The sequence below is a fragment of the Coturnix japonica genome, chromosome 3, assembly GCF_001577835.2.
Source record: "Coturnix japonica isolate 7356 chromosome 3, Coturnix japonica 2.1, whole genome shotgun sequence".
Lineage (NCBI taxonomy): Eukaryota > Metazoa > Chordata > Aves > Galliformes > Phasianidae > Coturnix > Coturnix japonica.
The window spans coordinates 19,902,561-19,924,690 of NC_029518.1; the positions used below are offsets into that span (position 1 = coordinate 19,902,561).

The following is a 22,130-nucleotide window of genomic DNA, read 5'->3' on the forward strand; positions in this document are numbered from 1 at the left end:
CAGTCTTAATAGGCAACACAAGACAAATCAGTTCACCTCTGTGTGAAGTCTACTGAAAGCAGGGCTTCTCTGCAGGAGCGCAGAAAAACAGGAAGGTTATGTAAGTAACATCTGCAAAATGCAGAAAGATAATGGGCTAAAGGCTCTCATCTTTTCAAATAAATAAAGGTGATGAGCAGAGTTCACCTTCCCCAGATACTGTTCTCTCTTCACATGGAACAACCAGGCTGAATACCCCAAAACATTTCTAACAGAGAAGAATTTATAGGATATCTCAGTAAAAAATCCAAACACAAAACCAAGAAACCCTACTGCTCCTAGAAATTGACTAAAAATGATGTACTGAAGAAAGAGAGAACATAACCATGGTGCACAGAAGGGAATACGTTTCCCCTTCAGCCTCAGCAAGTCCAACCTGAATGCTCCTGGTATGGTTACTCTCACCTACAAAGTTTGCATTTTCTTGCATACTTTCTTGAGCTGGAAATCACTCCCAAGATGGAGATGAAGTGAAACAATAATGCTGAACTCCTATCTGAAGCTATCTTCCTATCATGTGAAATGTAGCATTTATTTTTTACAGAAGCCCCAGATCCTGCAGTTGCATAAAAACTTCAGCTTTTCATCCAAACTACAGTTTGTACTCAGCCTTTGTACTTTGGGACAGCCACCTGGAACAGAATTAGATTGCAGTCAAGGGCCACAAAAATTATGGGCTAAAATTATGTTAGAAAATGGAAATTAAACGAAGCTCTGAAATTATTTTCAAGGCCTTATTGATTTTTTTGTTTTGTTTTTGTGATCATCCTTCCAATGTTTTGATACTCACATCTGGCAATGCTGAGGAGAAGATCTGAGGGACACTGATTCACAGTCCTGATGTGACATTTTCCCTTTACCATTTTATAGTACATGCTCTCAGGTAAGGAAGGGAAGGTAGATGGGGCCTCCCTCAGCTATTCAAAATAAGCTTTGCAATTTCAGCCTTTATGTTAAATCATCGTCCTAAAAGTTCGAGGTGACTAATTTAAGAAACAATATAACAAAAAAACGAGAGACTGTTTTTCAGGAAAACCAGACTAATACATTTAGTGAGCACAACAATTATTCAACAACAACAAATGAGGAAGGGGAATTGTATAATTTCCTTCTACATCACATCATGTTTCCACTTGAATTTATAATTAGCTACAACTTATTCAGATTTGGCTTTTCCTGGATTTAATAAAGTATGATGTTCCCTACTGCCCTTTAACAACACTGCATGGCATCAAGAAGTAACAGATTTAATGGAGGATGTCAGGAAAACGTTACTAGACAAGCTGATAAACTCATCTGCACATCACAGTAAGGATTTTTTTTTTCCCCAATGCCTGATTTTGCTCAGTTAGAAAAGAACTGGGAGATGTGCTCAAAGTTACTGGAAAGCCACTGTCAAATAAGACCTGAAGTTTGGCTCAGTAATAAAACTAACATCCAAAAATCTAATGCTTGGGAAGAGAGGGTTTCAGCAGGGTCAACTGCTACACCTGAGCTGGTGGAGAAGCACTAGGCCAGCAGTGGCTACTTCCTAAGATCCAGCTCTGCTAACCACTGTGGCCATCTGCCCAAAGCTGCGTGCCAAATGTATGCTGCTGCTAATTATAACCAGCTCAAATACAAATGAGTAAAGAAAAGCAGGGAGCCCATTATTACAGAGAAATACTACCAAGCACAGTCTAATTTTACCTACATGAAAGACAGATTTTTGTCACTTGTTAGCAGCATGAGCAGAATCCCACTAAGTTCCATGTAGCAAAAGCAGTGATTCCCTGCAACAAAACCACTGCAGATATTCTCTCAGAATAGATTTATTAGTTAGTTGTTAAAGTGGAGTTTCCTATTCCCCGCTTTTCTATTGACTGCATAATTTAGGTTCAGTACTCTGAATTTGGCATCCTTGTGCTTTTTCACCTAGTAACTTGTAGAATTCTGCAATAAATAAGGAACTCTTTGCATCCCAAGTTTTATGGATCCAACTCTTCAACTTAGGTGCCAGCCACTAAAACACTTGTTAATGCTTCCAGGTATTCAGTTTATCTTCGTCTGTAGCTTCTGTGGTTTGAATCTCATTTAAGGATAACAGTGCCAGTCCTCTGTCTAGCCACAGACAGAGAAGGAAGAGACTCAGCATGCTACGTGCACATGGTCAATACATCCCTTTGTTTGCCTTTCTACCAAGAATGAGCAATTTCTACAAGGCTCATTTCCTCCATCAGACTCAGCACAGCCCTTACAACTTTGCAATTGTGTCAGGTAGGTAAGATACAACTAAGACAGCATTGCTCCCAGGAGCAAAGGACTTCTCAAAGGTGATTCTGTGTACACCCACAAAGCCACCATTTCTCTGCTTGCTCCCATTTACTCCTCCTGCTAATTCCATCATCAATTTTGCTGTAAAATAGGCAATTTGGTAAATAAAACACTGCCTTATTTTCTCCTTTTAAACAAGAAGGATTTGAGTCAAAAGCTGGAAGGTTTTGCAGCATACAGCACCATAAAACTCACGGTGAAGATGATGAGCATCAGTGGTGATAGGGCTCTGGCACCTTGCGGTATCACTGTATTGGCTGGACCATTAACGCACTGGGCTTTAAGCCTGACATGGACTCAGCCCACACCACAGCTGAAGCCACAGCAAATGTAATTAGAAGCTGAACATGTCCCGCTTCTCTGTTTCCATCTTTTTAAACACCAGGTTCAGGAGCCAAAACCATAACTCATGTAAGATCTGCTGCTGACCCATCAATTGGATGACTGCTCCAAGCAAAGAGTATCAGACAATGAAAAATCGTGGGGAGAAACAGTGATTTATAGAACTATGTTAATGTGCAAAAAACGAGCTAGAGCAATTAAGCTTTAAAGTGGCTGCCATTGATGAGGATCAATCAAGGGCAGTCAAGAGAGTGCACAAACACCTTTTTGCGTCAGGCTAAGTGGAGGTGAAATAGAAAAGAAACCTGCTTTGGAAAGGACTCCTGGAGCAGGTTGCCCTTGGCAGCCACGAGCTAAAGCCTACAAAGGCTCCCACAACATGCTTCATGGCATGCCAAGGGCACACTCAGGAGAGCTCAGCAATATGAGTTGCCCTGATAATTCCCTCCCTGCTCAAAGAGTTCTCCAGCTCTGTGGCCCTGCAGAACCTGTGCTCAGTATGTGCTTGTTGCTGCTTCAGTGCTACATAGGCATAGGGAAGCCTGAGCTCTGTGTGGTGGTGACTGTGACCAGCCATTTCAGTGGGCTGCTGGGGATCTCACTTTTCTGTAGAAGCAAAATGAGATTCTTCCTTGCTTTAAAGTGGAATAAGACATTACTATATGCACTACAGCAAGGATACACTACTACTAAGGATACAAATGAAACTAGGCTGGTGCACAACTAATGCCAAAGATGGTCAAAAGGTAGGCTGAGAAGATGTCAAGAAAAGGCTAGAAAAAAAAAAGGAAGTAAACAAGAGAAAGAAGGAAAGATCTCTAGAATGAGTAGATAAGGCCAAATTGAAATTCTGGGGAGAGTATGTGAAAACAGTACGTCAAAATAGGAAAGAAAAACAAAAATGGAAGTAGAAAAGGAGACAGGAAAAAAATGAAATGAAATAAAAACCAAACGTGAATACTGGGTCCAGCATAGAGGGGAACCTTGGACTGTCTGTCAGCATTCTTACACAGAAGCTCAGTTAGGAAGGGTTTCAGCCTGGCTGCCTCTGCATCTCTTTTTTGCAGCATTCTGTTGCATTTGTTAAGATAAAACTAATCCTCTCTGTATTGTTCCCATTTGAAACTAGAAACAACTTTTAGAAATGTTGAACAATATAGTAGAAGAGAGATAAGCTGTTTTATCTGCCACACTCAGCTGCAAGACTCACCAGCGAACAACTACATCTACATTTCACCGCTACAGCAGTTCAAGTAAATCTAAAAGCTAAACTGAAATCTGAGAAACCAAAAATCTATCACTGTACCAGACAGCACGAAAACAGATGAGGGTGAGAAGCACCTTGGAGATTTTCCAGCCCACTGCAGACTGCTGCCTCTTCCCATGCTGCACAGAGGGGCTCTGTGACAACAGGCTTTTCACCTGTGATTCACTTTAAACAACAGATCTCACCCCAAGTTAAGCGTTACTTATCTAGCTCATGCTGGATCTTCTTGACACAGTGCATTAGGGAGAGTTTAAAAAGAAATAAAAGGCCAAAACTCACTTTCAGACAGACCAGATTTACTTTTGAAGTGACATCTCTGACGGTCTCTGCTCACAGCTCTTTGATTTGTGTCACGCAGTGATCAGGCCCTGCCAGAACTGACTCCATTCAGTTGAAATTAAAACCTAAGCATGCTACCCAATAAACCCAGGCTGAAGGAACAAGTGTTCAGCAGCCAGCAGGCCCTCAGCCTCTGGCACAGGCTCCTGCCCATGCAGACCCTGCCTGCACCTCACCACTTGTGTGCACAAGGGCAGAAAGCCTGTGAGCACTGCACAGTACTAAAACAGGTAATTTTTTGGCTTGGCTAGAGGACATAAGAAGCTTAATTGCATTAGCCCAGATAAGTCATTTAGTAAAACATTTTCAACAGAGGCTGCTAACAATCGGTCCCCTGAACACAAATTCATCCCCTCAATATTACATCTAGATGGGAACTGAGGAGAATGAAGAGGTTTCAGCTCTTACAGATCTTAGCCTGAAAGGGCAGCTGCCTCAATGGATCTTGCTACTGTCACTCAACAACAAATGCAAAGCTGGCCTGATACAGTTCTGACTGATCTCTACTCCTTCTGTATATAAAACCTCAGTTGCTTCCAGCAGCAACTAATTATTTATTAAATCCACCAGAGAATATGTTGAAGAGATTTACAGTAATTAAAAGAAGCTAATCTGCTTTCAGCCCTGAACTGCCATTCCTGCACACAAACTGATGAAGCAGTGACAGACCCCAGGCTCCGGAGATGCTGATACAAGGCTGAGCTTTGTGTCAGCTCTCACCTGGTATTCAGGAAAAGTTTCACCATTATGCAGAACAATAACTTAAATCAATTGTTTCCTCTTTTCTAAGCCAATAAATCGGGCAATTGCATCCACCATCTCCATATCTGTCACTTCCCTGTCATCTTTCTATTTATTTCTCTCTCTCTTTGTGGGAGGAAAGGCATTGTAAATACAGCTCATGATCATGGATACATTCCATTGCTAATACATTTTGAAGCCTGTTCAGGATTTATTTACCTTCGCAATAAAGGCAATGGGTTCACAGCATTGATAACATTTACAGGGTACTCTGTCCTGATAAACACCATGAGCAGAGAGAGATGTGAAAAAAAAAAAAAAAAGAAACAGTAAATCACGTCTGAACTTGCTTTGCCCCACTTAAGCATTACAGAATGATTAAGGCTGGAAAAAAACATTGTCATGACCAGCCCCCAGTCCACCCCACTGTGCCCACTAACCATGACTCTCAGTGCACATTTCCACAAGGTGTTCTTGAACACCTCTAGAGACAGCCACACCACCACCACCTCCCTGGGCAGCCTGTGCCACTGCTTCGCTGCTCCTTCTGAGAAGAAATATTTCCTAATATCCAACCCGAACATCTTAGGCATGCAGACAACAGGCCACTCATCAAATACTCCACTACTTAGATACTCCCATGATTAGCAAGACAGGAAACAGAAAAAAAGGAAAACTCTCCCTTTCCTACCTGATCCAGCGTGTCATCATCCAACAGACCCATCTTTGCTAATACAGCCTTGTGCTTCTTCAAGGACATCAGCCCAGCATTTCCAAAGAGCTAGGTGCTGTGCTTGATAGGGTATCAACTGCCCCTCCCAAAGCACTAAGCATGAAAAGGTAGCTGCAGAGCAGTTGGGCTCATCTAAACGAAGAGCAGATGTGCTGCCCTGCATAATTAGTAAAATAATGCAGAAAATACATAGATAACAAAATCTACAAACAACCTTTGTGATGACAAAGGTAAGAGTGATAAGCAACCATGATTTAAAACAAACTAATGATGTCAGATAAATCTGTTCTCTTTCTGGATAAAGAACATAGAAAAAATCCTAAATCTGGTAATAAGCAAAACAGCAGAATGGAGTGCAGCTGCAGAAATGTCAAACTATCCTCACAAGGTTATTCTTGACGTTCCAGGAGAAATGCAAACAGAAACTTGGAAGAAGAATTCCTAAGTGTCCTGAAGGAACTATAATTAGTTACTGCAGGTCCAACTATAGCAAAGAGCATGATGGTGATGGGAGCAAACAGTGTTGACTTTGCCTCTTGCACTTTGCCATTAAGGTAAAAAATAAGTAAACGACAGGCACCCCAAAAATTCATATGCTAATAGGGTATTCTGGAGCAATGCTAACACGGTAATGATCACATTGTTATGCAAAGCTATGTCATTTATTTTCACCTCTTCTTTTAAACTATGGGATGAAATCTCATTCTTCAATGTAAATTCTCCTTTCAAATTCAGTTTGATTTACACAGTTTAACTCGAATTGCCAGAAAAAAAATATTTGTCATATAGTAACTTTTAAAAGTGATATAAATGTAAGTCTTGCCTCCTTCAAAAGAAAAAATAATTAAATAAAACAGATAAAAAACACAACATATGGAAAAAAAACCCAGAAAGTTCTGTTTGCTGTGATTTTCCTGCCTTGCTGTTTGTTTGTTTTTACAAAGTTGAAAACATGGCCTCAGTGGATGACTTCCACAAATGCACTCCTGTTTAGTTATTTGTTTTATATACATATAGTATGATGGTCAATAAGCATTTATCCATTCCCTCACAAGTTTCTGTCCACACAAGCAAGGAGTACTGAAAGTTCAGACCACAGTGGGGAGCAGTTTCAGTTCCTAAAGGTCCAGCAGTTGTCCACATATCTGACTTCACAATCAATCAGAAATTATTAATAAAACCTGGAGCCTTTTGAAATTATCTCAATTAGAAACTCATATTCTGAAGAGAATCATAGAATGGTTGGGGTTGGAAGGGACCTCAAAGCTCACTCGATCACAAGCCCAGCCGTAAGCAGGGCTGTCCTCCCACCAGCTCAGGCTGCCCAGGGCCCCATCCAACCTGGCCCTGAATACCTGTAGGGATGGGGCATCACAGCTCCTCTGGGCAGCTGTGCCAGAGCCTCACTGCCCTCTGAGTAAAGAATTTCCTCCTAACATCTAACCTAAATTTTCCCTCATACCATCTCTCTAGCAAACAGTTTCCCCCCGCCTTTTTCAAGGAAAAAAAAAAAATAAAAAATAATGCCATGGCAGTAGAACCAGAATGAAAAACAAAACAAAACAAAGCAAGCAAACAGAAAAACACCAAAAATACCCTACAAAAGATCAAAGCTCAATTGCCAGCCAGCAGCTTATATTTATGATCTGGAGAGCAAACAATGTCTGAGCTCCACTTGAAATATAATAAAGAACAGTGATGCTGTCTGCTCAGTAGCATTAAACATAAGTATTCTATTCTGTAGTAACTCTGGCACTTTAAATTCAGTACTCCTTATTTTAGAATTTTGGCATTGCTTTTCTACATGGCCAAGCTGTAAGAACTGCTGAAATTAAAAACACTGAAACAAAATGATTAATTTAAGAAACAGAAATTGCTAGGAAGACAAGTTAAGAGATAAACCCAAAGAGCTAATTACTGTCATAGAGGGGAAAGATGAAATCCTGGAGTATGCCCAGAACACTTCAAATAAGTTATGTGGAAGCAGCGAGAATTGCAGCTAATTCTGCCATCAGCCTCTACCAATTATGAGATCTGGAGCACATCGATAAGACAGGAGGTTAGACCTACTGAAAGAAACCAAGTATGAAAATTAAGAAATGCAAACACCAATGCCAGCACATGAAAGTTATTTCCAAGGAGGTATCCTCCCAGCATCTTGCAAAAAAACAGTGTTTCAGCACACCCCTTTTCTCCATTGAATATTTGAGCACCTGGACATTTGTCAGATTATATCTGAGGCAAACTTCCACCTCACTTGAGCAAAGAGGTAAACTCAGACACTTGCTCAACCTTTAAAAGCCGCTGTGTATACGTTAGTGTGTGATAATTACCTTGTGAGTGCTTCTTACTCACAGAGAAAGAATAGACTCTCACAGTTTTTCTCAGCTTTTGGTTACAAAAATGTAAAAAAGGGGCAAAGCTGTTTCACTTTAAGGCTTAACGAATTTAAAGACACATTATCTATTTGGATTGCAGTTGCATCACTGCTAATATTCAATGTCTATCTAACAATCTGCATTTATGAATGCAAAAACGTAGCTTAACAACGATTTAATGAAAAGGTGTGTTTTCCGCTCAATTTAATTAAGGAAACTGAGTAATGACCATGTGAGCATTCCTACTTTAGATTAGTAGAACTAGTGCCAACAGTGACACAAACCTGTTTCTAATACGGTAAAGTGAAACACTCAGTAATTCTCTCTTTAAAATAACTAAGGGACTTTGATGAAAGCTTCTTCAAAATCAAGTTCCTGCCTACACTCATAAATTAAGTCAGTTTCACCTTATTACCTGAAATTAGCCTAAGGTAAAATGATGACTTATGCTTCGGTCAACTACAAGACGGTTGTATACAAATTCTGCACGGGTAGATATTGCAATCAATTTACCTGTAATTACCCCAGCGTAACTGGAGGCAGGCTGTATCACTGAGGCTTTATGGAAATACAAGTAGTGCATTTCTGCAGCATCACTAAGCTGCCAAACTTCAACACGTGGGCATACAGGAAAGCATGCAGTAAGAACTGTAAGAGACACGGAGGAAACAAAAAAGACTGATGGAAAGATTTGCATGCACCACATGCATGGGCTTCCAAAAACTCTCTTAAGAAGTTGAAGGACACCAAGCAGTCCAGTAGAAAAACAAAGTATTTTGAAAACAGAAAGAATTATCCTGAGTTGGAATGCAAAGAAGGAAAAGCAATTCCATTCTATGAAAATCAGCAAGTTGAGGTCTTGAGGATTAATGCTGTTTGCTGTCTGAAAATCTGGTGAGGTGTGAGACAGACACTTTCAAGTGCAATGAAGTTATCAGCTTCTCCATGGATCCAATAAAGGACTGATGATGATCAGATACTTCTTATGCAGGAAAGGAAGCTACTCAAGTTTCCAACTGCAAATGATGAAACTAATGCAAAGCACAATGTCATCTCCAATCCAGTGCTCAGCAGAGTTAAAATTGTGGGCATACAGTTTGCAGTTCACATGAAAATCCTACTTGCTCCTGTAGTATCAATTGACATTTGGTAACACCTTTGTGAATGTAATTTATCATACTGAAATCTCCTTCTGTGCTTCTTAAATCCCATTACTGATTTACTTCCTCCTGAATACATTATCCAAAAAATAATGCTAGTAGTGCCAAATACATCGCCTCATTAATCATTTGTATGCTACTCAGTTTCCTCAGGCAGTTGTCTGCTCTTCAGTGCCCTCAAACCATTCTCACTCTCCTATATATGTCAAGACACATTCAGAATGATCTTGGGAATAGAAGGGGGAGAAAAAAAGAAAGAACCCCAACCATGATATCCTAAGCAGACACCAATCTGTGACTGTTATTGTAGAGCATTATTACTGTCAGGCTGCAGTCAGCCAAGAATGACAGGCTACCCATCACACATCCTCTAGCCCAGAGTGCATTCTGATGTCTTGTAATGGTCACAAGTAACATTCAATACCGTCAAAAGGAATGATCTCACAGAGAATTAACAGAAGTAAAATTAATCACTAAAATAGTGAAGCATTTAATTCTTCCCCCAAAAAGTCTAAGAACAGGGATTTCAAAGGATTAAAATATGAGCAAAAGGAACAAATTAAGGGCAATGGATCAGCTTTCATGACTTGTAAGAGTGCTGTCTGCTGAACACAAAGACTAAAAAAGTCTTAGAATATTTCAGTAAATATAAGTACTGACGAAGACAAACTCATTCATGTTTTCCTGGAGACAGCTCATCCCATTGTTGGCTTACTGCTTATTTACTTTTCAGCAGAAAATAGAGAAGCTTTGAGGCTGCTCTAACCTCTACTGGTAACGATGAAGTTACCACCATCATTGGAGGGTCCAATGAGCTCTCTGGTTCTCTCAAGATCTTTTGTGAGAATCACCTTTTGATGTGAAAACACACCACCTGTTTCCAATAGAGAGCTCTGACTGTCAAAACAACCTTCACAGGCTGAGTAATTTTCTCTAGGTGACATTAACAATAATCAGAAAAGATCCAGTTCACACTACAAATACAAACCAGCATGCAGGCAGCTCGCAAGCAAGCCACATTTAAGCCTGTGACTAAGTACAACACAAACATGCATTACAGTGTATATGAAATGCAATATTAACACAATATAAATCCTTTGCCACAAGAAAATGGTCTGTCGAACAAAGTCCTCTTGGATACCTATTGGATTTGTTAACTGGAATTAATGCTGCCATACATATGAGAGAGAAGAAGAAGAATCTCTATAAAAATTTTAAAGCTTGGAGGGGAGAGGATGAACAAGAGCTCGGATGATGTCAGAACAATATTTCCTTAAATATATTACTATCCCAGATGGTAGATGTCAGTAACTTCACAGGTTTAGATCTTCACCAGAGTCTCTGCTCCCACTGTTACAGAAGCTGAGTTCTACCTAACCCTCTCCATAGCATTTAGAAAAAAAAAATAAATTAAAAAGATGGGGGAAAAAAAATAGCCTGCTGTTCATACCAGGTGTGCTAAAGTGCTGAGATCAGCTACCTTGTTCAAGCTGCCCTTGGCAGTTGTATCAGCGCCAGCCATGCAGACTAAAGCAGCCACCCATGAGATCTGAATCTGCACTCTGCTTTACAGATTAAAAGCGTTGGTCCATATTACATTTTTAAATAGGTATAACTTATTCATTCATGGGAATGTACTCTTGTGATGAGCTGCTGATCCCACTGGAATCTTACACTGCACAACATATTGTTCACATTCTCTCTTACACTGCAGCAGGACTGCCTGCTCTATAAACCAGTCCAGTAAAGAAACTGGACAACAGCTTTTCTGCAAGCAAAGAGAGAGAGATTAGGAAAAACAATACAGGGAATCTCCAAAGGCAAAGTAGGGTTCAAGGCAGACCTCTTTAAGATTCATTTTGTATGCATTGTTAAGAAATGCTTAGCTGGACTTTTTCCTTTGCTAGATCTGCGTTGTTTCCTTTTTTTTTTTTTTTTTTTTTTTTNCTTTTTTTTTTTTTTTTTTTCTTTTTCATCTTCTCGTGTAGTCTTTGCTTTTCTTTCATCTCTGCTGGAGCTTAAGAAGGAGCTGAACTTGGGGAGCTGAGAATACAGTTTTATTCCTTCAATGCAACAGCCAAAAGCAAATTAGTTACTTTCGTCTTTTGTTGTTCTTGTGTCTTCATTATAGTTAAGCCAGAAAACGTCAATATCAGACAAGCACATTGACCAAACATATTAGTAAGATAAAGATATAATGACTGCTTCCTCAGTTTCAGAGGAGAAATTAAATCCCACTGTTGGATGAAGGTGTAACATTACTCACTGCCCTATGCAATTATGCCACACTGTCAAGCAATTTATGTACTGCCCTATGCACAGGGGAGTCCTCTGTAGTCAGTGAAACATCCACCAATGAGACACAGCGAGGCCCAAGTAGCTTTCATCTCTAACAAGAGCTTCTCGAGTTGTACTAAAAGAGAAGTAAGAGGACCATGTTTACAGAACCTTGCCATGGCCTCTCCTACTTCGCATCATTCAGACTAAGGTATGTACTGGTGCTCACTCTAACAAAACTTCTTCTGTTCAGTACTCTCCAGACCCAGCATGTTTCTTATGCTTTTTTCTATGGGCATCTGGGTGACAGCTGAGACATGACAGTACAGCAAACAGACCTTTAAGTGTGCCAGAAATGACCAACACAGTAAAACTCAGTCCACATGAAAGTCTGCCAAAATGATGAAAGAATACTTTCATCATCTTGGCAGGTTGAGGCTGGGCCTTTTGCCACAGCTTGCTTGTAATTCCTGCACTAGTGCTATCTAACAGGGATTGACTTCTCTCTTTCTCCCAAATGTCCATTCAGGAAAAATGAAGTAAGATCATCAAAGTCTAGCATGAAAACCCTCCCACTCTGACACATTAATCATGGATACTTGTATCAGGAAACCCTGTTGTATTTCTATGTGGCAACTTAGAATTTCTGTGAGAAAACTTTGGTGAACAGAACCTCTGTCAGGAGGTCTTTGCTATGGATAAGGGTATCATCAAGGTGGAACTGCTTATGCTGCTGGAAGCAATATTTAAACCATCATACAACTAACTGCTCTTGGCACTGTTGGGGTGAGACAAAAACGGAATCCCTGATTATTTTTTTTCATAGCATAGGTGTGATCTTGTACGGACAACCTACTGACAAGATTGCAGTGGCTCAGCTTCCAAATTTGTTCCATTACTGGAGAAGTCTACAGACATATCTCCATTGAGTTCCATAACTGAACAACAGAAGCTTTACCCAAAACCATCTCATTTTGAATACCAAAGGCAAGAAAAGAACTATCAGGTGTCATCAATTCTCAGTTGCCAGTGACCTGGAAAAAGAATGAATTAAGGTGAAAGACTGTACATGCCATTAGCAATTCTCTAGAGCTATTCAGTCATTTCATTTTCTACATGTCTAATCAATCTACTGGCTGACTGATTGTTCTTAAACATCTGAACATGCTATCTGGGCAGGAATGAAGAAGTTTACTCCTGTCCTGATACTGGAGCAAGAAATAATACAATCATATGATGGACTTTGTCTGTTAGGAATGGTGCCACAATTGAAGATTATTTTGTTCTACATGCAAGCTTTAATTTCTGATTTGCTAGACTGAGAATAAAACTGAGACAGTATTCATATACAGCAATGAAGGAGTATGAACAACATTCTCATGCAAGAGACATGCTAGAACAAATATCGCTATCTTAGGCATTTTAATTCAAAGGTAATAAAAGGTAACAGCAAATCAAGCATGTTACGATTTTATATGCTGCTACCCAATCAATTACATGCAGTTTATTTTTGATATATATTTCTATCAAAGATGCCTTTGATATAAATATTAACAGACTGAAGAGCTGGCAAAGAATTACAGTCGCAATATTCAAGTTTAAATCATTTTCAATTATTTTCAAGCTATTTTTTCACCATATGATGCACATTAACCCACAGGTGATGGAATAAAAGCACTTTCTGTCAATGCTAAGAACTAATAAAGAAGATATTTTTCTATCTGAACAACGCAAGTACTTCAGTAACTCCTTACTACAATTTCTGAAGAGACAAACAATCTTCTTCCACAACAGTACTCCAGACAAGCATCCTGATTTGAGCTTTTGTCCATCCAGATCCAACACAAATCTTTATTCAGATATAAAAGTCCAAAAACTGGAATAATTTTTATGGATAATTTGTATTACAAAACATAACAGACTTTTCTCAGGGGTTCCTTCAAAGCCTATGTTAGAATTTGTACAAAGATTATTGTATTTGATAGAAGGTTTAGCAACAGAATATAATATAAAACACGTGAAAGACAGCAAAAGTAATGAAAATCAATAGTCCAGTGTTGGTATATGGTTAGAAGTAAGGATGTTAACAATACAAAATCGACCATGTTATTTACTATTCTTCACATGTAAGCTGCAGTACTTTAAAAATCAGAATAACTAAATCACTTCTTAACATCCGAGATTTCTGTTTAAGATGCTTAAATACTGTTATGCTACTGTGTTGCTAACTAGAAAAACAGGCAGGAATACTCAGGTCTGGCAGCTTGACAGAGATTTGAGGACAAAGACAGGTGTCTCAAGAAACGTCAGAAATAAAACGTCAGGTCTTTTTAAATCACGGAGGGCTGAAACATTCAAGAGTCATGAAAATTCAGCACCTCTTATATCAGGAATTTTACAGATTGTGAGTATGAAAAGGGTAGGATAAACTGGAAGACAGCTTGTTTAATAAAAACAACCCTATAAGTCCATTACTTTGCGGGAAGAAATATTCCTGAGGAATTTCACTGCTCTAAAATTCATCATTATCTCAACAACAAAAACTAGAGGTGATTTGTAACAATAACTGGAAGAGCATAGGATGGTCTCTGACTTTGTATCTGAATTTAACTTAACAATATTTCTTGCGTTTCTTCATTCAAGTATCTCAGCTACACACTGTAACAGTAACAGAAAAAAATGCAGCATTTCTAAGATTGTTAAAGTTTGAGAACTTTAGCTCATGCTTTGTTCATTCCTGTTGCTTTTCATCCCTGTTGCAAAGGCTACACATCTTTTAGAGGAAGATAGCCTCCCCTATGGCCCATGCACCTTCACAGCATAATCATTAACAGCACCTCTGGCTTTGTTGCTAGAGATGGAAGAGCCAGAGGGAACGCAGCATGACTTTCTGGTCTCAAGCTGATATACAGGGCTGGCATTTGGAAAATAAAAAGGAAGATTCCATTTTTTCCTATAAGCTGAGAAAATTTGGTCTAGTAGGCTCTAAGTGGCAATAATTGTGGAACCCCACAATGCTGTTTTTAAAATCTCTTTTCAGAAAATAAACAGCTTAGAAAGTTGTTGTGAAAGTCTCAATGATTGCAAAGCTAAATACAGCTGGTGTTTCAGTCCCTGCTGTTAGATGGTGACTTTCTGTATTTGGGAACTGTTCTCTTAATGACCATTTGAAGAAAGTGAGAGAGTCAGAACAAGTTAAAATCTAAAGACAGATGAAAGGCGCTGGCTGAAGGAAGAAACAGGATTCAATGATGTAGCAGCTATCAGGCTACTGAAATTTCTGAATAAGGAGGAAAAAATTGCATCATGTTTTAGAGATTTTTTTTTACGGTTACAAGTCTTAGCTGAAATTATTGCTACTGCTGATCTGTTAAATACATGTTACCACCACTACGAGCCCATTTATGTACAAATTTCTCAATAAGCATAGTGATTCAGCTTGCATAGAATGGCAATTCCAGTATTTTATGCATCTCTACAGCACCATGAGACACTGTCACACATCTGCTGTGCACTCGCACGGAGGAATGAGAAGCAAATAATGAGAGAAACCTCTGCTCTCCTAAGGTTCTTAGCTGATCCAGATAGTTTGCATTGCAAAAGCTAGCAAGCATAATGGTAGGGAAGAGAAACAGATATGGTCAAAATTAGATCTCTCCCCTCAACACTGCAAATGAACAGGATCTAGAATGGGAAAGGAAACTAATGTTCCTCACAAATTACTCTTGCTGGTAAAGCACAACAAAAAAGATTTAGCATAACTACAGCCACATTCCTCTCTTCAGTGTTGCCTCAGAGGCAACAAGTTTGCTGGCAGCACCCGGCTCCTGTCACTACTGGTGAATCCATAACTCACACAGGAAAGAAGAAGCACCACTCCCAGCTTGGTAATAGGTTCCCAAAAAACAGTTTCAAGAAAAAGAGATTTCAAAGGTATTCCTACATGGCTTTCTGACATGTTTGTCATAGTATCTGTTAAGGCTCCACTTGAGAAAGGCATTTTAGAGGTGTTACAAGACTTTTTTTTTAGGTTCTTCTATAAATTTTAAAACCATTCCCACTCTCCTACTTCTTTGCTGAGCTCTGCTATAGAAATCACAAGCTGCATACTGAAAAACAGTCAAAGGACCATAGAAATTTTGAGATTTTTGGGACAAAAATAAAAACAACCAGTTTTATTTTTTATGCTGATGCCATGTTTGATACTGGAGGATTCCACACATACAGAGCACTTCAGTCCCTGAGAGTGTGCAAAAAATAGCACCTGCATCTTCCACACTGCCAAAACTTGCTTGTTTGGCTCTATCACAGCTTCCACACCAAGCATGTTGCTACCAGCACAGTTCTATCTGTGAAATGCATTTGGCTAACCCAACTACACCAACAACTGCTCATCCCATCATCCTACATATCTTTACAGGTGTCACTAGAATGGTAAGAAAAAGGCTGTACAAAACCTGCCCAAGTCACTGAAAATCTGGGGGTTTTACTACTATCAACAAAGCCCATTAGGCTCATTAGAAAACTAACATTCTCTTTTTGTAAAGAGCTGCAGATTGCCAGGGAGGCAATGCAACGTAACAACAATCCCAATTTTCCTTGTGCTGAAATTAATTTCATTCTGGAAGTCGTATTTACGTATACATCATAATGTATAACAATGAGCTCCGTGCACACAGTCACACTGTAGATTCTTCTGCATTTTTTTTTGTGTACGTGCACACGCTGCATGTAAAATAAAGGCTTTAACATGGTACATGATATATAGTTTCTTTGGGACTGATTCTGACCCTGCAATTATATTGATCCAGGCAGACATATCTGCACAAGTTCTGGGACTTTACAGATTGAAGGGTATTTCAGTATTGATGCGATTTCAGGATCAGGTCTTAAGTGCCTAAAGACAGATGGCAACCTATTGATAACCAACAGTAACTGTTGTATTTAAACGTGGCAATGCTCCAACAGTTCGCGCAAAGAATGGCAGCCCAAGCCAATACAACAGAAAGTGGCAGAAGAACATACTTCATTCTTTCAATTCTAAAAAGAAACCAAGCCGAACAAACATGAAAATTTGCTTTCATAGAAGCTGTAGTCTCTGAGAGGTGAAAAGGGGTGAACTGCCTCTGCATTTCTGCAGACCCAAATCTGGTTTTCTTGGAGTTTTGCCAGCTCACTTCACAGTGAACTGCACCCACTAAGCAAGGTCACATAAATGATTACAAAACCAAGTTTCCTTTGTGCGTGAAGAGGAATGAATCATTTGAAAAAATGTGACATCTTTAGCACTATTCTTGCCACTCCGCAATATTGCTCTAAATTATGCAATCCATCAATATAGCATTCATAAATGTATTTTTGGGGGAAAAAAAATGACCTTAAATTTCTGCATAACTGCAGAAAGTGGGACTTATGAGTGAAAGAGAAAATCTGGAGGATCTGGAATGCTGGAATACCTTATGGCAGCTCCCCTACAGCACAAGATTCCAAACCCAAACCAGAGCCACCTGAAAATGTGAACAGCTATTCTGAACAGCCGGCCATTGCAGTAGACCTCCTGTTTTTTTCCAGTTGCAAATAAATTGGAATGAAGCTTTTGCAAGAAACGCAGAGAATACAGAGAAAAGGATTGCACAGGGACACCTCAGCTGATAGATTTTGTGGCCTCCCATCAGGTCTTTTGCTACTTTATTTCATTTTCCCTGAAGACGTTCAAGAAATGCATAGATGTAGCACTGAAGGACTGAAGGTTAGTGGGCATGGTGGTGATGGGTTGACATTCTAACTTATTTGTTCCACTTTGTTTTGTTAGCTTTCTTCAGCCCTTAAAATGTGCTAAATCTATTAATTAAACTAACAGTTATCAGATTCTTAAGAGGGAGATGTTGTTGGGTGAACTGCTGGTCATCACAAAATATTTTCCCTACACTCATGATTGCAGCAAATGAGGCATGTGATCTGCAACATCAGTTAGTTTTGGGTAGATATTCTATTGCGTGAGCCAGATCACAGCAAACAAAAACAGACACAGCAATGTTTTCACACAGCAATGGAGTTACAGTAACTTATAGTTATTAAATGATTCAGGTGTTGAATACAGAAAGGCATCTCAATCACTAATACAGGAGAGATTTTTTCAACAGAAAATTTTTACCATCTTCAAAACCAACTGTAAAACTTCTGAAGATAACAGCAGTCCAGGACCATGTGTTGAAGGGTCGTGATACCCTTTGAAATTCAGTATAATTAACAATGTAATTTGAGTTTAATGTCATAAGAGAATGATCTCCAACTGTTTTTGCTAAAGCAAGACAAAAAATTCCACACTTATATATATTACAACAAATGTATTACACCAAAGTTTTTGCCTCTCTCAAACCTTTGAATCTCCCATGCTACTATCATGGAAATTCCCACTTGCAAGTCAATGGCTAAAATGCTTCATGGAACACAGTATGAGGTAGGGTTGTGGAGAAGGGAAAATGTCCATAAAGCTGGTGAGACAGTCACTCTGTAGTGATAAGAAAATCCTTTTATTCAGTATAAATTAACCAAATAATTGGATTCTGAGTAGCATAAGATCTGATTTTGCTTAAGGCAAGTTGAAAGAGAAATCTATAGGCAAAATAAAGGCTTTCCCATTTTCAATGGGAAAAATATTTAGCATTTGGAAACTAGCTTTAGTTCTGTACTGTACAATTGGTTTCCAAATGCTTTTAGAAATGTTTCTAACAAAACTATTCACATATGGTACTATGCATTCCATCCTAAATGCTAGAAGGAAAGAGCAAATATTTCCAGTTTTCCATGAATTTGCTGGTAGCTTAAATTGCACCATCACTTCCACTAAGTTGTATCTTGCTCACAGTGCTAAGAGATATTTCTACCACCTGACTCCAGTTTCAAACATTAATAGTTAGAATGTTACTGAAACTGCTGTTTTATATATTATCAAAGTCCTTAATTTGCTAAAGGAAAAAATTTAATCCCCCGAGCCCCCCTAAAATCCTGTTGTGTTGCACACAGATTTCTGTCAGCTGTATCTGCTGATAAAACACCTACAGCTTGGAACAGGTCTGGAGGCCAATCAGGGGCTCCTCCTACGCCAGGACAAAATCAATATTTTCTCCATTGCTTGACAGATTTTTCTCTACCTGGAGACTGTCCTCCAAAGATTGCAACCCAACAGCTTGCCTTGATAATGTGTTTTGGTATTTACTGTGCCTCACAGTTTGAAAGTTTCTCCTATCTCAGCTAAAGCTTTCCTGATACTTTTCACAGCCATTTTCAGTCTCTTGAGCTCACTGGAATAGTGACTAGTTTGTTAATACTTTCTTTTCAGAAATCACTGTGTACTTCTATCTTCCCTCAAAACAATGTCATTTAGTTCAGTTTCACGGCTCCTAGATTTCCCACCATTTTGCTGCATTCTGCTCTCCCTAATTGTCTGATGCTTTTTTTTTTTTTTTGACCCACAATAACTAAAACTAGACATATTTCAAGTTTAAACTTCAGAATGACAAGCAGAAGAGGGGGTTATTTTATGCATTTCATACTGCTGTCAACATGTCTTGGCATAAGGGTGTATTGTTGTTGGAAGTGGCATGATATTGTTGCTTCACAAAGTTTGCAGCCTGGTACAATGATCAGAGATACCTTTCACTGCAGAGCTTCTGCCTCGCCAACCATTCTGGACTCCTGCAATAAATCATTTCTAAATGGGGGTGAAATTTGCTCTTTGCTGGCTGTCTGCTACAGGACACTTTCTTAAAGTTTAGACACCCAATCTAATCATAACTAGTCTGTACGAAAGAACTCTGAATGCAGTGAAGAGTGACAATGCATCTCATCCCATGCCAAGATGTATGTGAGATGAACTGCCCTCAAAAGAGGCACTCTTCACTTTGCAATATAGTGAGGTAAATTGGATGGTTAAAGACTGGTTTATAGTTCAGTTTAACGACAGCTGTCCAATGTCTAGACAGCTAATCAAAGTAAAATATACCTCACACGCACTGTGTTTTCCTCATTGATCTGGACTCTGTTCCTTGTAAACCAAGGAAGGAGCATAAAACATTTTATGCCTTTTGTATCACTCAACACACTTGTGTCTCCTTCCAGCTTATTGCCTTCAGCAGTGCTTGCTAAGGTAATGCATTCTGTTGACCAAAAGCATTACAGTGCTGCCCTTCCAAACAGATCCCTCAGTTGTAAGTTAAGTTTTAGAAAAGAGATGTAAGGCCTGTCCAAACAGTTGTAGAAAAGAAATTTGAACAAATATACGTAGATAACAAACACAGACACCTGCTCCTGAAATTGACAGTAATGCTTTCAATGATGCTGAGAAATTTGTTTTGAAGCCAGATAAGTTTATTTTCCATAAGAAGAAAGCAGTTGATAAAAAAATTACTGCTAACTGGCAGTAATACAACAGAACTCATAATTTTTGACTGCTATACACTGAACACACGAGGTTTTAGAATACTGATATTCACTTCCTTGTCAGACCTGAGAATTCCATGCACAATACCTGAACTTCCACCTAAAACCGGAAATCTTATTTCTGCTTTGAGATGTATTTCATTGCTCAAGTTGGGCAGCCATGACCTTGAATAATTTTGCTAGTGATCTACAAATGCCAGTTCTATTTATAAACTGTGTGATGCAAATGTATTCTCCTTCTGTCTTCCACCTATTGCTGTGCATGCAAGTTTTTGTACAAACAATTCCATGGGATTTGAACAGAAGAAGGAAAACAAATATTCTTGAGCAGCTGATGTGCATGCAGGTAGACAGCTTTCTTTCTGCATACATATTCTTTCATACTGATCTCTACTCCTTATGTCAGAAGGACACATGATAGATTTGTATTGTGTGTTCTATCAATCAATACTTAAATTTGCTTTAAATTGAAGACAACAGTTTTGAATAGTCCTTAAGGACTTGACTGGCCTGCAATTTACAGCATTTATTCAATTGTATGAAATGAACTGTAAGAAATAGTGGAGCAGGAGTGCAGATGCAATGAAATCTTAGCTGATTTTCACTTACTGTATGTGAGTTGTGAGAGCCAGTAGTAAATATACTCATGGTCATCCATGTGATCTGAAGCTACAGCTTAACACCTAGATTTGCACTAGTACAGGATGAGCTGCACAAAGCAGAAGCTCTTAAGTTATACAATTAAAGTTAATTTAATACATCATGGAAACACATCAACAACATGGAAACATGGTGTCCCTGCTTGAACAGGGTTGTTGGACCCAATGACCTCCAGAAGTCCTTTCTAACCTCAACCAGTACTTGAAACAAATTCCAAATAATCAAACTAATTTGTACTCCCTATCTCAGACACCTGGTATCTCTTAATAAATAGTTACATATAAAATAGAAAAAGAACAAAACCAAACAACATCGCTGCTCTAGAAAAACAATTAGTAACTGGTCTGATTTAATACTGTTCTACTTGTTAAAAAATTGTCCTTCATGGATTCAAAAAAAAAAACAACACAACAGTATTCAGTAACTGCTAATATCAAAATTTTATTTACAAAATACTTTGCATTATGCTACAAACATGAAAGGAAAATTTCAGTGGATTTTTTTTTTATCAACAAGATTTGATACTCAGTTCTACTTCCAAACTTATTCTCTTATCTAGTACTTTCACACTGAAAGTATTAGTCAACTAATCGTGAAGAAGGAACAGAATTTGACAGAAAATGAAGATTTTCTTTAAGAAAACAGTGAACAAATCTCTCATGTTTTGAGACCAAAGCACGAACACAAATATACAACCTCATCCTGCCCAGCATCAACAAAAAAACTTCAACTACTTTGTATGCTAAAAATGTGATCACCTCAGTGCTGCCTCAACATTTTTCTCTTAAGCAGAGAAGACTAAGAATTCATTTGATCTACACAACTTACTCTTTCATAGTCTCATCATATGGGTAATCTTAAATAGGACTCCAGCACTGATCAATAAAGCACCACAAGGAACACAGGGAGAAAAGACTGCATGAAGGAGCAACGTCGGTCTTCACAGGGGAGAACTTCTAGGCACAGAAGCTTACTAGAACTACTTCAGCAAGGAAGTTCATCCACAAAAGCTTTGTTTGAAAAAGTAGCTTTCTAGCAGCAATAAAAAACTCAGAAATGCTCTGGCTAAATAAATAAATAAACAAATAAATGAAGCTGGATTTATCCCATGGTTGAGTTCACAGCAAAAAGTTACACATTGCTTATTCAAGAGTGTCACAAGCTGAGACTGTCACACAAGATCCTATGTCCTCAGACCCTAGCCTTATGCTAGGAAGGTCCCTACCCTGACAGATCCACTACAAAATCAGCCTCAATCACTCAATTCTGCTATAAAAATACTGACATAATTCACTAACCATCTGCAGAATCAAAGGGGTTGGCTTTAGTACACCTCCTGTTGATGAACATGAAAAATAGAGAAGAAAAGAAATCCCACCAGGCTAACCTGTCACAAAGTTACTATTCAATCTTCAGTGATTTCACTGACAGAGAAGCAT

General features: G+C 38.8%; 1 protein-coding gene across 5 annotated transcripts in view; it reads right to left on the minus strand.

The window, feature by feature from the left end:
- The window catches only part of HHAT (hedgehog acyltransferase), a 157,053-nt gene that overhangs the window by 32,345 nt on the left and 102,578 nt on the right, over nt 1-22,130 (minus strand). The window contains exon 12 of one of the 5 annotated variants that reach the window (XM_015857404.2): nt 11,410-12,623. The exons of 3 other annotated variants lie outside the window; for them this stretch is intronic. In XM_015857404.2, the coding sequence (XP_015712890.1) occupies nt 12,592-12,623 (32 nt within the window). In that variant the 3' untranslated portion in view covers nt 11,410-12,591. Of the gene's footprint in view, nt 1-11,409; nt 12,624-20,617; nt 20,695-22,130 lie in introns of those variants that run through there. One more of the 5 variants, XM_032443398.1, reaches the window with a different exon arrangement.